At 32.5% G+C, this 18,432-nt stretch overlaps 1 protein-coding gene across 3 annotated transcripts in view; it reads left to right on the forward strand.

Moving 5' to 3' along the window:
• Positions 1 to 18,432, forward strand: part of LOC145280124 (protogenin B-like) — a 336,035-nt gene that overhangs the window by 187,957 nt on the left and 129,646 nt on the right. For all 3 annotated transcript variants that reach the window (XM_080131880.1, XM_080131882.1, XM_080131881.1), the window contains exons 3-4: positions 382 to 529; positions 8,900 to 9,066. In XM_080131880.1, the coding sequence (XP_079988006.1) occupies positions 382 to 529; positions 8,900 to 9,066 (315 nt within the window). The remainder of the gene's footprint in view (positions 1 to 381; positions 530 to 8,899; positions 9,067 to 18,432) is intronic.

Raw genomic sequence — 18,432 nt, forward strand, 5'->3', positions numbered from 1 at the left:
TTGAACAAAAACACATGATATGAGAGAGAATTAAGAAAAATTGAAAAAAAAAAAAAAAAAAAATTTTTTTTTTTTCGATTTTTAAGTTAACAAATATTTTTTCAATTTTTAAGTTAACAAATATTTTTTCAATTTTTAAGTTAACAAATATTTTTTCAATTTTTAAGTTAACAAATATTTTTTCAATTTTTAAGTTAACAAATATTTTTTCAATTTTTAAGTTAACAAATATTTTTTCAATTTTTAAGTTAACAAATATTTTTTCAATTTTTAAGTTAACAAATATTTACAGCAGAAAGAGTATTTCACTTTTATTATTTTTTTGATATTTGTTGATTTTCTTTGTCTTTTATTTTATCTTTTATTTTATTTATTTTTTAGGTATTCAAACCTCATTTTTGAAGGAACCTGATCCTCTAGTGGCATACGTTGGTGGAGTTGCCAGCTTCCAATGTGACATAAAGGCAGTTCCTCCGGCGGTGTACGTTTGGGAAAAGGACAAAGTACAACTGCCTCAACATGTTGACAGGTACGTGGTCATCTTACATCATTTTATAAACTGATGCTGGCTTTAACATATCCAGTGTTACCTGGGATGCCATGAAGGCATTTTATTTTTTAATTTTAGAAATTTAAGGAAAACTGGTGCTACCAAATCAGACTGTCTGAAGATATTGGCTGCTTGACCTAAAATGCACCAAACATTGATATTATTGGGTGTTTTTTTTTTTTTTTTTGTCTTTCCCTATGCAAACTAAATAATGTCCTGCAAAATCCCAAAACAAAAACAATTTTTCTGTACAAAACAACCAAACCAAACACTCTGAGTAAATATTTGAAGATATAAAGAATTCGAAACATAAAAATACTTTCCAAAATGACTGAATTTGGCATTAAATAACCCGAAAAGTGCTGATATGCTGTAAAAACAAACCGGGGGCAGGCGGACAAAAACTACTATTCAAAAAATTTAAAATCCTTGTAAGTTTATACGAATCAGCCTGTTGATTCAGTTGTTGGCATTCTTGCAGAACATCTTTCTCCGGTAAATTATTGTGGAACAGACTGGATTCGAACTTGGCACAACCAGATCATCAGATTCCGTCACAATTCACTTCAATATTGTGAACACTCCAACATTGACCTTTGCAGGCACAACAACTGTAAATGTGTTATGAGTAAGTTGTTGGAATCCATATTAAATAGAGAAATAGTAAACCACCTCAGCAGAAACAATCTTCTTAGTGACACACAATATGGTTTCCATTCTGCAAGATCTACCGCAGATGTGCTAACGGTTATATCTTACAGGATTAGTGAATCTCTTGACAAAGGCTTCCTTTCTAGGGCTATTGCTCTTGACATATCAAAGGCCTTCGACAAGGTATGGCATAAGGGCCTACTTCACAAGATTTCCAGCTACGGTATAACTGGAAATGTTTTCTCAATCATTAAATCATTTCTCTCCGATAGGCTCATAAGAGTAGTGGTCGATGGACAAAAATCAGAGGCCTGCAATATAAATGCTGGAGTCCCTCAAGGGTCAATCCTTGGCCCAACTCTCTTCCTGATCTACATCAATGACCTCCCTAAACACATACTTAAATCATTCGTTGACATCTATGCTGATGACACGACCATCTACGGCAACACATCAAAGGCTGTAAATGACAAAGTTCTCTCTGATTCTCTCTCCTCTGATCTCGAGCGCGTGGTTCAGTGGGTGAAGACATGGCTGGTTACCTTTAATGCACCTAAAACCAAACTCCTATCTTTACATCATCAACACTCTGATCCTCATCTGGCATCAATTGAAATGGATGGCTCTCGTCTAGGAGAAGCCCCATGTTTTGACAAGCTTCTGGGTTTGTCCTTTACTCCTGATCTGAAATGGAACACGTACATCAAGTCTGTTGCCAAGGTCGCTGGAAAGATGGTGGGATCCTTCTACCGCTCCAGAAGATATCTCACTACTGATGCAATTCTCTATCTATATAAAAGCCAAGTACGTCCAAGGATGGAATACTGCTGCCATATCTGGGAAGGAGCTGCTAAAAACAGCCTATCCTGTCTTGACAGAGTACAAAATAGACTTTGTGGCTTAGTGGGGATGCCCTTTTCTCTACCCTGCAACCTCTCTCCCACAGAAGAGACGTTGCGAGCCTATCCTTGTTTTATCGTTATTTCCATGGCAAGTGCTTGTCTGAGCTCCAATCTCTGTTCCCCCCTCGCCAATCTTTCACGAAAAACACCCGTCTAGCTGAATTCACTGTGAAAAATTTCCCCCACTCTTTATCTGTGCCTAAATCAAAACGTGGATTCCATGAACAAAGCTTCTTTCTTAGAACTGCACGCCTGTGGAACTCTGTTCCGTCTGCCTGCTTCCCACCTGACTACAACTTGAATGTCTTCAAGTCCCACGTTAACAAATTCCTAATGAACTGCCCCCTTAAGTAAACACTTCATCAAATCTCCTCACTAACGTACTGTACTTGCAATAACCCTTATCCCTGAGTGGCTTCTGGGCCTTGATAAGTGGTGACCAACGTGTGAAAAAAGAAAAAAAAATGAAATGCACAAACTCAAGGTTAAATTCTACATTTTTGTGTCGTTTAAACCAGTTGTATCTATCCAATATTAACTAGGATTCAATAAAGTCATTTTTGTTTTTAATTATTGTTACGTTGTACGGCCTTCAAGCGGAGCACATCACTAAATTAACGATAAGTTATGTTCCCTTTTAGGGAGCTGTTGGTTACTGTACCAGATTGCATGTATGTCACGTTGTGCCAGGTTCGTTGTATGTTAGATAGCGGGCTCTATCTATATGTAAGGAGTGAATATAATGTACATGAGTATATAATGAGTTTCTTGTGTCGTCTAGTGTTTCATAATGTTCATTGTGGATGCGTGTGTGGCATAGGTTAGAGGACATTTACAATACGGATAACACAAAAGCGTCACAGTTCTGGATCTTGCCAAACAAGAAAATATACTTTCGTTCATCTGTGGGTCTTAATTGACAAATCTATCAAAAGCTGAAATGAAGATTCATCCCAAGGAATGGCCAACAAGCCTCGAGTTGTATTTTCAAGCAACTTCTATTGCAAATGCTTTCCCATTGGAAGATTGTATGTGTCTTAGATTCTGCTTCCTCAGATGTACAGGGCAATGAGGCCTTGTCGCTAGCTGACCCTGTCTCCAACTTTCCAACTCACCACTGACTAACTCTGTATATATCTAACTACTCGGTTGTTATTACGTCGTTCAACTCACATCTTTTAACATGTGACTTTTGAATCACGTTTTCTCTACAGTGATTTATATTATTTAAAACCTATTTGTTTGAATATTTTAACATTCATTTTGTCAAGGTCACATTCCTGGTTCTTGTTTATTGTTTTCCAGGACCTGTTCTAAATTCCAAAAACCTATCAACATATTTGTCTTTGTACACAAACTAATTCTGCATACTGACAAATAATGTTCTTTAACATTTAACTTTCAATAATAAGTCGATTCTCCTAAATCAACTATTAGCAAGGTAACCTGGTGTCGCCCCGGCATAATCTAACATTTCTTATTTGCACCTTTCTGAATATTAAGGGAGACAACTCCTATTATGTGCATTTATTCTTTTTGCAGACTGTTATCCACAGCTTCATAGTTATTGTTGTTTCACAAGGTTTTGGCCAACTCATCCTCTGGCCTTCTTCAGGTGGCACAGTAGGGAGAGATTTTGAGTCTCTATGGTTCCAGGTGAGTGGAAAGCAGTCCAGAGGATAAGTTGGCCAAAGCATGCCGAGACAACAACTATGGAAGGCAGTAATTACTGGGGATACAGTTACAAGACTGAGCATCCCTATCCCATCGCGGTTAATCACCTGAAGAAGGCCAGAGGATAAGTTTGCCAAAACCTGGTGAAACAGCAACAACTATGAAAATGAGGATAACAGTCCACAGAAAGAATGAATGCACAAATTATGAAGCTTCATCTCAAAGAATCCAAAAAAATAAAAATGAATAAAAATAACTCCTATTATATTCTTTCATTTAAAATAAGTTATCCCGCTTGCTGATTTTTATTTTTAAGTGATTATTTAAAAACTAACAAATATACCCACGCTTTATGCGGGACTTTGCTGTACGCTTGGGTACTCGCTTCGCAGGCACTCTTGCAGTAAGTGGATGTTGTAAAAGGCGCATCAAATATGACCTTTGACCTTGAAAAATCGTGTGCACCATTCCTAGGTCAGAGAACATCATTATGTTGGGTTTGGTCATGATTGGTCCAGTAGTGTAAGCTATAAGAGAGAGAAAGAGAGTGTGTGTGTGTATATATATATATATATATATATATATATATATAATATATAATGACTTTGATTTTTTACGTTTACATTAGAAAATGGTGTGATATATCCCTAGGTGGCCAGGTTTGGTCATGATCAATCCAGTGGTGTGGGTTGTAGGAGAATTGTACACACACATACACGACAACTAATACATTTTATATATAGATGTTTTATATTAGCAGTTTTCTATTTAAAAATAAAGTTGCATATTGAACAAAATTTCCATTAAATGAGTTGCATGCATAAGAATAGTCTTGTGAATACTTCTGAATGGTAATCTCTTGACATTCCTTAGCCTATCAAAGAAAAGAATATTGTTTTCCACCTACGTTCACATTCTGTACCCTTGTGCCAGAAATCTTTTCGTTGAAATGTTCATCCTAGTTTTAGACACTTTCGTTTTATATAAGTGCATCATCTTGTGTTGGTGACCTTTTAACGAAGCGAACAGAATTGGGTGAACAGTATTTGTAGTTGGTTAGGTGCTTGTAAACTGAACATATTCAGGTCATATACGAGTGCTTTTTTTGCGATCCTTTCAGAAGATTCTGTGTTAGAAATAGCGGGTGTAGATAGGGGGAGGGTATAATTTTTCCAAATTTCAACCTTTAAATGGTGTATGTCATAAATCAATCTGCTATAAAGAAGAAAATGCATACTATCAGGTTGACAAGAAAGTTCTTGTGGTTTTTAAATTTAGATGAACATGCCTTGGCTTAAACAAAAAAATTTTGATCAAAATAAGCACCATAATGCTGATTTCAAAAGTTTTTTTAAGAAACTGACTTTGATACCATCAGCTTGAATCAAAACCAAAACATTCAGCACTCCAGCCATAGTCGTTCAGCTGCTATTGTTGTTACTGTCTGAGCTATTGACAGATGGGGGGGGGGGGCTTACATCAATTTTCAAGACTGTTTATCCATATATTCAGGGAGCAGTTTGGGAGAGACATTTTGCGCACACACTGACAAGGACAGTTATATATATTATGCACAATTTAGAAACTGTGCATAAAATGAATTAAGCGTAATAATTAAAAGAAACTAATCATATAATAAAAAACCTTAAAATATGAATAATTAATGAACGCTCTTTTTTTTTTTTTTTTTTTTCAAAGGAATATGCAAATTAGTTCATTCTTGAAGTCGCTTATGTATCCATGACTGAGTATATTAGTTTATTAGTATATTAGTATTATTGAGTACATTAGTTCATTAGTATTATATAGTTCATTTTAATAATTTTTAAATAGGAAAAGCAGGCTTTTAATATCAATGTCAGAGCAAGAAAAAAAACTCAATTTTATGGGGATATTGATAATAATTTTGTTATTTTAATCTATAAAATTATTTGATGTAAAAAAATACTCCTTTTATGGTAAGTTTCATCAACATTGTTATGTTACAAAGAAAATGTGCAACAGTTGATAGCAAACATATTTAGAATTACACTTAAAAAAAATAAAAATACAGAAAAATATTTGTATAGTGTAAATACTCATCATGGAATAAAGATGTTATATTCCAAAAATCACAAATTGATCAAGTATTTTTTTTTTTTTTTTTTTTTTTTTAAGAAAATCAAATTTGACAATTTTTTGTGATTAAGTATTTTTGTCAGCTATTGATGATCTCTTACTTATAAATAAATCTCGTTAGTCGAATTGAGTTATTTTGTCTTGAATTTTAATGCATCGTAAAAAAATATAGCATGTACTACCTTTTTTTTTTTTTTTTTTTTTACTACTTGATTCATTTATGTGATTTTTAGAACATGACATCTTCGTTTTTTTTTTTTTTGACAAGATTTTTTATGTATTTTTTTTTTTAAATAAGTGTAATTCTAAATAAGAACTAACAATTTTTTTTTTTTTTCCACCTACTCCTTTTCCAGCATACCAAACAGATTAGATTTTTTTCAGTTAGGATGAGGTTTTTCATTTTACCTATAAGATGTTTTGACAGAATCCAATAATTGCTTTTGGAAAGACTGAAGTATCTCTCCCAAGTCTATTAGATTCATGCTGATTTTAACCAACCTTCACAAATTTATTGAATTTTCTGCAATATTTTTATTGTGCTTGCCAATTGTCAGCTGCCACGATTTCATTGGGTAAATGTTTCAGCACCTTCTGGCAGTTTATTTGACCAAAAATCATGGATTTTAGTCTGCATATAATTTCATAATTAAATCAGTCTTTAAGAACTTTATATATATATATATATATTCCCCAAAACCCCTGGCCTTGATAAAGGGGAAACTAAAACTTGCTGCTATAGCTTCAAATGATCTGAAGAGAGACTCGATTCCAAATATTTCTCATATGTTATATCTCCCCTCTTTTGAAAATAGGGTACAATTATGAATATCTCCAGTATCAAATAATCTTTATACACTGTGAAATTTACTTTATGTATGAAAACCAAAGAGAGGAGATATATTTGGAATCAAGTCTCCCCTTGCTGTTATTTCAGATTATTTGAAACAATAGCAAGTTTTAGTCTCCCCTCCATTAAGGCCAAACATTTTGGGGAAATATAAGATATTTTGTAATTCATATGCGAAACTAGAAAAACAAATGACTGATTGAAACATTCTATGGCTGTAAAAAATGCCAAAATAGGCTCTGGATGATGGATGTTCCCCTTAATGTGCAACCTTAAGCGCAAATGTCACATAACCCACTACACAATTCAGGTCATTACCTTTCAAACAAGCCTTCATTTGTTAAATTCTGATCATTAGTCGCTGAGATTTGAAACTTATAAAATTGCTAAAAAAGGTGGTACATCTATATATTAGTGGCCTGGCAAGGTCACAGGGGAAACAACTGAAGCTGGCCTGCAGGACACTACATATACAAATGTAGGCAAATTTGGGCATATTTTATTGGTTAGAAAATATAACTTCTTTTTTACTAATTGTCATAAAATTTTAACCATAGTATTATCATCTTCAAAAAGCCTGCAAATTTTCATGTAGTTTCGTTCCATAGAACCAAAGATATGAGTATTTCAATATTCAATTTGGCTAGCAGTATATATATATATATATATATATATATATATATATATATATATTGATCTATCTATATATGGATATTGGTGTGTGTATGTATGTGTGTGTGTGTGTATATATATATATACATATATATATATATATATATATATATATATATATATATATACACACACACACATTTATATCCATATATATAGATAGATCTACTGCTTATTATACTTAGTAAATCTGGAAACAAAAAGTCAGTACGTTTATTATTACAAGACAAACAGTACGTTCATTACAAGACAAACTTCCAACTTGAGTCAATATATTGAGGAGGGTTGTTAGAGGTGGAACCCAAAACATGAGTAGAAATCTATACACAATCAAGAATTGCATTAAAACCTTTTAAAGAAATTTTGTTATTGAATAAGAAACTAAATTTATTAATAGATAATTTAGTTGTTGAATAAAAAGGTGTATGCTTTTTAGACAAGTATTTCTTCAGAATATTTTTCAACATTTTGTTAAATTATTATTTTATTTTATTTTAAATTTTATTTGAAAATCAAAATTGGGCGGCCAATTTTATTCTGAATCAAAATCTGTGTAAGATTATAAACATTGATTATGAAATAGAAAGACCAAAAAAATTCTGATAAATCAAGTTATATTATATATAAAAGTGTGTGTGTGTGTGTGTGTAAGGACACTTAACCTATATGCTTAACAAATTTTTTATCTAAAGACTTGAAATTTGTTATGTAGGGTATTCAGACATGTGAAAAACCTTTTAGTCTATTGTCATCTGGGGAAAAAAAAACTGCTAAGAGATCAAAATTAAAAATTGGTATGCTTTTATGTTTCACGAATGCGCATGCATGAATCGTTCTCATGACAAATTCTTTGTTAAGAATGAGTAGGTTTGAAAACATTTTAAAGATCATGTCAAGCTGGTCTAATGGTTATCATACTTAACTCACTGTCTTTAGGTTTTTTTTTTTTTATGTCAGCTAGAGTAAATTTTTTTTTCTTACAAAAAGTGAACTGTTTGGAAAAAAACATAATGCTCACATGCACATGGCCTCCGTTCTGTCTCAAGAGAGAATGGATACCCACTGTGAGGGTGCCTGCACATGTAATTGTGAAGCAAGGGTTGCGCAATACCCAAAAACATCTCTATCCTGCACTGCTTGAAGTCAATGGCCAGGAGAACTGAAAACAATGCTGAGATTAGCGGAGAGCAAATGGTTACCCATAGACCATTGATCAGGTTCAACATTGCTTAACTTTTGTAACCTAATGAGAACCTTTTAATCAACATGATTATGACACTTTAGAATGACACTAGTTGTTAAAACAAGTTATAAAATAGGACATTACTCTTTTTTGTTTTCTCTCTTTTGAAAATTGAGCCGAGTGATTTTAGTGTATGCATCCATCTCAATTCAATGAACACAAGTCAGCCATAAAATATATTTGGTAACATTTATTTATTGTTCTAAATCTTAATTATTTTCTCTTTTTCTTACCTGAAGGTATACTAGCCTATCAAGTGGAACCCTCCAAATTTCCAATGTCACGCAATCAGATGCTGGTCTCTACAGATGCCGCAGTTACCATGGTGCCCTACAGCTACTTCCAGATCAGGTTGATGAATTTCAATGGAGAATCAGCTCAGAGGCTCAGCTTACCGTCAAAGAAGGTAAATCAGTTAAATTGCATATAATTTTTAATGATACCTTATTAATCCTGCGTTAGTCACGTGGGTGTTCCAAACATGGTTAGTACCATGGGGTGTTTATAGGGTTATTATTTGTAAGATATAGTTATCCTGATGGTTCAGCATATATCTACAGTCCGTTAGACGGTTTGAATTACTTGTAGCTTGTTGATATTAATAAAAAATAATACAATAAAATCTGTATATATATATAAAAGTGAACATGTGTGTGTGTGTCTGTGTGTATATTTCCCTACGCAATAATTCTGACAATTTTAAGTCTACAAACTCGAAATTTGATATACAGAGTACTGAGATTTGGGAAAATCTTTGTGATCGGTTTTCGACCAGAAATTTGGCTGTTAAGGGGTCAAAGTTTAACGATCTGACCTTTGCGAACTCTACCAAACTCCTCCGACAATTTTGGATCTAAATACTTGAAATTTTAAATATAGATTTCTTGGGCATGGGTCTAACTTAATAACTTTATTTAAGCCCAAAACAATGTTAAGGGGTCATAATAGGGGTCAAAGTTAAAAAAATTGACTTCTTTTTTTTTTTTTTTTTTGCTCGACATACACCTCCAAACACCCGGGCTGAAATGCTGGGCTGAAATGCTAGTAAAGATAATAAAACTAAGGAAAAATGTAAAAATCTTCGATTGAGATCACATTTATTTAAAAGTATCCACAGAATGCACCAGTTTGTATTATTTTTTATTTATTTTGAACACAAAATGTTTCCATAAATTGAATATAAATTCAATAAATAGCAAGAAAAATGAATATTAGTTCATTACATAAGCATTACCTTATAATCTGATCCACCTCCAAGGAAAACTCTGATACAATTGCGCCATACCACATGTGCTATACCCTCACCGAATCAGCCCCGCTTGGCCTTTTGGTCAAGATCAAAGTGTAGTACTGGTGGTACAAATGAGATCCTGTTCCTGATTTTATTTTTTGGTATTAGAGAACCTCTGAGTCTGCCCAACCCCCCTGCTCCTCATCTTTATTTTCTGATGCCCCCGGTCATCCCCCTACTCAGAGGTCACCTTCCTACCCCCTCCATCCGTTGCTTTATTTTCTCCCACCTCCATTAAGGCGACTTCCCCAAACCCCATTAGGGATGCTCTGCTTGTTTTCGGTTCCCCGGAAAACAGTGGGGGATCTAGCCACATAGAATAGTACAGGGGGGTCTTACTAACAACACATTAGTAGTTTTTTCCTTATTTTTGAAATGAACATTTTCATTAGTTTTTTCCCACTCCACGAACATTTTATGCCAATTAATTCAAGAACTCTTTCTAATGAAATCGAACTTTATTTTCTCACACATACACACACACACACACACACAAAAAAAAAAAGAAAAAAAAAAAAATGCACACACAACATACAGAAATGAATATACAAATTGTACATAGTTAAATTTTACATTGAACGCTGGGGTTATTAGTTAGATTAGGATCCACAAAGTGATTGAGGTATTTTGGTAAATGTTGCCAGTCAAGAGTAAGACTTCAAAGTCTCATCTGTTACATAGTCAAAAAGACCCTGTACCCTCCCCCTCCCAATTTCTTGTAGGGCCTTGTGCCTAATTTTGTTGAATTGAATTTTTTGTACGTTTTTTATGTTCAATTTTTTCTTTCTCAATAAAATATATAAACAAGATCAAAGTGTAGTATCTGTTCTTCAGATGCTGCACTTCTATTTCTTGTTCTCTTTCGGTGGAGAAATCCTTCACGACTAAGATGTAAGTAATTTTCTAGCTTGGTAGGGAGAGCCCACCTTCTTTGCTGCAACTTTAGCAATCACCTCAATGTATTTGTTCCAATTCATGTTCCCAGTGAACATTAAGCTGAGGAGTTTGAACGAAGTACTTTCAGGTAATGTATCTTTAGCCATGGCTATTGGTGGTTGACAAGGTTTCTTGTAATTATTAAAGGAAAGAAGCTTAGTCTTGGCAGCATTGCACGTCACCATCCATTTTTGACCCCATTCCGCTACAGACTGGAGGTCTTCCTCTAGGGTTTCTGCCATTGTCTTGGATATGTATTTTATTATCTGTATTGAACTATATAGCACAATATTACTTTCTGAGTATTTATTAGTATTTATTAATTGATCATTTGGCTCAGTCCTATATTTAAAATGCACTGGATACTATTTTCATAGAAATGTTAAACTTATTTTTGCTGCATGTTTTTAGTTCTTCTGTCCAAAAACTGATTATTTTTGTGCTATCCATAAAAATATCGGCTTTAAATATATTTCTTATTCCATAGAATTTCCACAGGTCTTGCTCGTATTATATGAATATAATAAAATATATAAAAAAAAAATTTCAGTTGCATCATAAGAAAGGTACTTTTTTTTTCTCCCTCTCTCTCCTCCCTCTTTTTTAAACGGTGGCTTGCATAGCGTTTGTACATGTAAACATGCAGCTTATAAAAGCAAGCAATAAACTTCTCCTGGGATTTTTTTTTTTAACATAATTCCTGACTTTGGCTTTAGTCTCGGTGGATTACACTGGGAGTAACATTGTCACAATTCAATGAGAAAGATTTATTCAACTTTGGTGATTTCTCTGTCACAATTGAGTTCTGCACTCTAAATCTACTTGACCACTGGTTCAACAATCATATGGCTATGAAATTGAGTGCACATCTTTGTAAATGCAGGGGCGTAAAAATGTCAGAGATAAGTATACAAGGTTAAAAGTGTAAGACAGAAATGTCAAAAACCGGTATTGCAAGTAAAAAAAAATTTATTTCTAATATAATATTGTCTTTTTGTTCTTAGTTGTTGGGATGATTAATCAGAATCAGAAAAAAAAAACGAGACGATTTTCCGATGCCAAAAACGATTCTTTTAATTGTCTTTTTTATTTGATTTTGTTTAAAGCAAAATCTTCCACAGCTGGTAGTAATGATAAAATAATGAATATTTATTGATTCCAAACTACCAGGAAAACTAAAATCCATATATCTTTTCCCACAGGCATGTTTTTATGTTTGAAAAAATATCTGCGCATTTAACGTGTTTTTATGGTAAGGGGACGGGGGAGATAACAACCATATATAGTTAACCCTGTACAGTAAGAATTTTTTATGCAATAAATACATTTTTTAATCATGAATTTATGTTCTTCTTAACTCCAGGGAAGAGGATTAAAGAAAATATCACCAAAATCGTAGCTTCAAGGTGGTACACTCACACACACGTAATGAAAGTTAGCATGCAACTGACGTACAAACATAAACAAACCCTATATTATTGAATTAGTTTGGAATTATTTTGGAGATGAATAAATTGTATGATTTTTTATTTTAATTATTTGGACTTTTATCCTCATCTTTTAGTTGTTGTTTTCATGACGTTTCAGCCGATTATTCCTCTGGCCTTCGTCAGGTTAAACATAACGGGATAGGAATGTCGAATCGTCCAACTGTATCCACAGCAATTGCTGTCTTTAATAGCCATTGTCATCTCATCACGGTTTGATCAACACTGAAGGAGTTTTATGAACGACATTATCATTTTATTTATTTATTTTTTTTTTTTGCGAATTAGTCTACCGAACAAATTATTCCTCATAATATATAATATTCAATAGAGGATTGATTCTATAATAATACATACGCAATCTGCATAAATTAAAATATTATATTTAAGCGTATTGTACGACCGGGCAACACCGAGCTGCCAACTAGTATATAATAATAATCACATCTGGATATGATGTTAAAAATTGGCCAATATGTGATACACTCATTGCCATCATTGTGATACTCCTCTTTAGTTCAGGAATAATCTAACGATTGTTTTAACAGACATTATCTTGGAGATGATGGTGCAGTTAAAGGGGTGAGGGTAATGGTCCAGTGGATGTGAATTGTAAGGAATAGTTGGGAGCAAGACAGGGTATCATCATTTTTTTTTTTTTTTTTTAAATCTGTGTACACGGTGTTACCATTATGAAATACTGGTTGTTATTAGCTCACCAAAGTTAAGTAATGTTGAGTTTGGTCAGTACTAGATGGGTAACCACCATTTGGGAATGCCAGGTACACTATTGTGGGAAAACAAACACCTATTTCAAAAAGAAAATGTGTGTGTGTGTGTGTGTGTTAGTCTGTGTGTGTGGGTGTTTGTGGGTGTTTTCATGGGAAAAATTATATTTCACCTTTTATTTATACCAATCCTTTAATTTATAAAGCTCAATATAACTACAGAGCATACACTAGTAAATGACAAGAAGTCTATATTCCAAATTTCAAGATGTTGACCACCTTACCATTTATTTCTTTCAGCATGTTAAAATGTTCAAAAGATGACATAACTAAAACAAAACCCAATTGCAATTACTCTTCCGATTTTTCAGATTTTGTAACCATGTCCATGTTCCTTTATTTTCTTTTAAAGTTGATGAGTAAAGAAGGAATAAATTAAAAATTTGGCATAATAATTACATGAATGGTTCTATGAAACAAGTATTGTCAAAAACTGAACATTTTAACATGTTTAAAAAATAGACGGTAAGATGGACAAAATCTTAAAATTTGGAATATACACTTTTAGTCGTGTGTGTGTGTGTGTGTGTGTGTGTGTGTATTATAAAACAAATGTAATTTAAACTCTGTAAATTAGAATTTATAACAATTTAATATTTGACAATGAATAATAGTTAAAAATTTTAAATTTTCCTTATTCCACAGAGTTTCAAAGAATGGTTCTTATCCTCAGAGGAAAGTAGTCAGTAAAATAATATTCATAGGCAAGCTATATCTTCTTATAATAACATCTATCATATAAATCTCAACTGTCTGTTTGTGCATATGTCTGCCAAAAACTTTTGACATGCGTGTCTGACCAGGTTGAGACTGGTATCATCTGAAAGAGTGATGTCTCAGTCAAATAATATGTGAAAATTAAAAAAAAAAAAAGGGCAATTATTTTGTATAGAAATGTTTAAACCAAGGGAGAGTCTGAAAAATTGTGCCTTTCGAAAACTGCGCATGCACAGTTTAATATTATTTTTTGAATTCATTTAAGTAACAGAATTTCCAACATTATTTCGTTCTCAACCTCGTGGGGCAGTGGATTAAAAGGTTGTGTCGTGAGCTATAGTTTTCACGCTCAAGATATAATAGTGGCCTTTTTTTTTTTTCTTTTTTTAAACGGGTTCTATTTGTAATTTTAACTAACAATTTCCTTATTTCGATTTTTTTATCACAGGTTTTAAAAGAACGTTTTAACATTTTATCAGGGTTAAAAGATTTTTGCCATAACATTTTTCTAAGGTTACGTAATGTGATTTGTTTTTGTTTTTTAACTAATCATATTTTTTAACGTTTATTTCACTTAAAATAAATTCTGCCTTTTTATATCTGATCTTTTTTTTTTTTTAACAGGGTTGTTTTGTAATTTTAAAAACAATTTCCTTATTTTGATTTTTTTTTTTTTTTTTTTTTTTTTTTTTTTCATCAGAGGTTTTAAAAGAAAGTTTTAACATTTGGGTTATGTAATGTTATTTTTTCTTTTCTTTTTCATTTTTTGTTTAACGGTTATTTTGCTTAAAAAGAATTTTACTTTTATAAAACTGAATTTTCACTTTGTTTTAGACTGCTTTTTTTTGTGCCTGATTAATTTTCCTGTTTTTATCCATTCTTTTATTTTCGAGTTAACGGCTGTGTTCAAACCCAACTTGATCTCTGCCTGGGCAACGCCAACTATCCCTGCTAGTTTTTGTATGAAAGTTGGTAGTAATGCAGAACTGTATAGGTTAAAAGGATATTCCAAATGAAGTTCAGGCTCGATGAAGAAAAAGTTGAAAAATGTGATGGACCCCCAAACAAAAAATAAATAAATAAATAAAGATTGATTGATCAGATGTAAAGATACAAATGAAATAGTTCAATACTAATTATAATAATCCAAGTTATTGATCGGTAAACATAAGCAAATTCCAAATGTAAAGATGGCATCTTAAAATTGTGGTAGATACTGGAAAAGATTATCATTAGCCTCACAATTATTCAATTTGTAAACTTAAATTTTTTTAATTATATATAGTAGTAGGGATGGAGGCATTGCCCAGTCGTAAAAAACAAAAAATGTGACAGGGATGAGGTAAAAAAAAGATGTGAAGGGGAGTGGGGGAGCGTCACCCAGAAGTGAAACCAAAACCAAAATGTTGTAATTAAAAGAAAAAAGAACAGATGCATGCCGGGTGTAAATATGCATAACTCAAGTCAGTAAGCGAACACTTATCGATGTGCCCAGGAGGACACAGATGTTATAACATTGCAAATTTATTTTAAAATGGAAGAACATAAAGATGGTTAGCACCACATAGAAGGCCAGGTTTTTATCTGACACACCCTTCAAACAAAATAAAATAATGTACGATTTTTTTTCCAATTTTTCAATATTTTTTGTCCGAGAGATCGATCTTTCTAAAAATGCTTTGTTCGTGCCTGCATGGTGTGAATGAGAAAAAGTTTTAGCGGATATACGAAAACACACAGACGTTTTAGATTTATTTAATAGAAGAAAATAATAGTTGTATAGTTTGGTTTCCTAGATGGAGATCCATTGAAACCCATGTATTCATTAAAGAGTGCTCAATGGATGACAGTGACTAGAATCATTTCAGATCAAAGTATAGACACCAAAACAAGAGTATAGCCATACTCCCCCTCCCCACTGGGTTTCCTTGACTAGGCTGTATTGTATTTCCCTTTCTTCCCCATCTCACTCCCTATTCCTTTCTTTGCTACACCTTTACCTCCTAACCTCATCTACACATCCTCATGAACCAAACACCCATTTTTCTTTCCTTTTAAGTCACACCAAGAAATCTTTTTTTTTTATATACAAAATGAATGAACCTTGATTTTGGTCTCAATGCCACCCCTTTCTCCGGTCTAATGAGGTGGGTATCTTAAAATTGAGATTCCACCGGAATATATATGCACATATGTAACTAATAATGTTTGTATAATAAACATATGAGATATATATATATATGAGCAAATAGTTAATAAAACATGTTAAAAAAACACTTTGAAAAAAAGTTAAAAACATATTTAATCTGAAAAGGAAACACATAAGTGGATAGTCCTTAATCCGTGGAGTTTCGAAGAAATACTTTCCTTCTCATCAGAGGGTAAGAATTAGCAAAATGCGGGATCGGATTTTGCATACAAAAGTATTTGATGACACTGCAAGTAAGTCAAAGATCTTACTTGATAACAAAAAGTGAAGCAGAAGGAATATGGTGAAGAAAAAGGTGATTTCATGTGAATGGATAGTCTGGTAAAATTTTTAATTAATTTTTTATTTTATATATATATATATATGTTGATGTATCAGATCACGGTTGTTGTAGGAAAAAAAAAATTAAGAGAATGGAAATAGTTTACATTAAAACTTTTTTCTTTTAATGGGAATATTACTTTGATCCAAATTCAATCAAATGATCTAAATAACAAAAAAATCCAGACCAAAATTGTTGGTTTATTTTATACTTTCTTGATAAAGCTGTGTTTATTTTTATTTATGTTTTTACTGCCATAAATGGAAAAGATATTCTTAAAATGTACGTTTTTGTTGTTGTTTTTTTTTGTTTGTTTTTTTAATCTGTTATTTGGATTAAACAAACATGACATACACTGCAAAAAAAATGTCTGACTTTTCCAGAATAGTTACTCTTCTCTCTAAAATGTTTTTTCTTTTTGATTATTAAAACTTTGAAGGACATTTAAGATACCATACTATTACTTAAATTACTTGAGAGAACTTGAATGCCTACTAGACACTATCCCTGAGTGTCTAAGTTCTCTCTGTACAGGAGTTTGTCAGAACAACTTGGTATGAGAATACTTTTCCCTAGAAGTAAACCCTGACCAAATATTCAGAATCACATAGTATTTGCTGCCCAAATAAGATCTCTTCACTATAGCTAACTTACAATTGCTTTTACGAGGAATGGTGCACCTTCTCCAAGTGATATTACCTCAAGTAATAGCACAAGTCTGGATACTCCACCAGACTAGATAAATTTGTGTCCTGGTATCCAGTACGATTAAGAGACCAAAACGAAAGATGTGCTACAACGTATGAAAATGGTTAATTGGGGAAAGGGAAATTATGTTCTCAATTTCTTTACTAACTTAGTGTTTGAGAGATAAAGAACTTAAATGGAACATTCGAATATCTATGTATCGCATATAGAGTTCAAGTGTTAGCCTCAGGTTGTGGATCTCTTGATTTCTGAGAAGTTCAACTGAAGTAAAATAAAACAATTACTACTGCTGCATGGTTTGACGTCTTGTCTTACTGTTGGTGTTGATGGCTGCTCTCCAATCATTACGATCATTGACTAGATGTGCTGTGAGTTTTAGAAGATCATTGTTATTGTCCAGCCATTGCTTCTTTGACCAACTGCAGTATTTGCCTCTAACATAAAAGGACAACAAAATTTTAATTATTATTTCAATGTTGAATGCTTATGATTATATTAAAAAATATCTGATATTTATTTTGTTAAAAAATACAAAAATATGAGATTGAAAACATTCTCTGAAATATCTCAAGGAGAATATAATGGGGCTTATTCAAAATTTATAAAGTAAAATAAATAATATTTATCCAAATTAAGAGATTTTATATATATATATATATATATATATAAACATTCAATTTAATTAAAAAAGGAAGTTTTCTTTATGAAAAAACATTAGAAATATTAACCTTTTATGGCCTGAATTATGATGTAGATGATTAAAAAAATATTTATTGCTAATTTTAGATGGTGGCATACTGAATGTAAGCTGTGAACAGTTGCAATCTGGAGGTATCTAGCATTTACCCAGATATTGAACTAATACGTACAAGGCGTGTTGGAATTAATTCCCACTTCATTTATGCCATTATATTCATTTATTTACATCTGAACGAATTAGTTCAACCAAGTCATAAAAGGTTAAAATTTCCATTTAATAATGTTTCTTTGTTCACTTGATGAATGGGGATGCAAAATAATAATTGGTCCCTCAACACAGGAGGGATTGGACCTAGTAATTCACTCTCGTTTGTCTATTCGTGTGTTCACATTTTTATTAATAACTACACCTTGGAATTTTTTGAAATTTTGTACAAACATTTGTCATGGTGAAAGTAAATGTTTGTAAGAATAAATTTTCCTAGATAACTCTGGTTGTCTCCCTAGGGGGTATTATAGGAGAAAAAAAAATCTATCGTCTGTTCATTTGTTTGCACTTATCTCAATAACCATGCCTTGGATTTTTTTGGAAATTTTGCACAAACATGTCATGGT

The sequence above is a fragment of the Euprymna scolopes genome, chromosome 7 (assembly GCF_053919585.1).
Source record: "Euprymna scolopes isolate OS-2025 chromosome 7, ASM5391958v1, whole genome shotgun sequence".
Classification (NCBI taxonomy): domain Eukaryota; kingdom Metazoa; phylum Mollusca; class Cephalopoda; order Sepiida; family Sepiolidae; genus Euprymna; species Euprymna scolopes.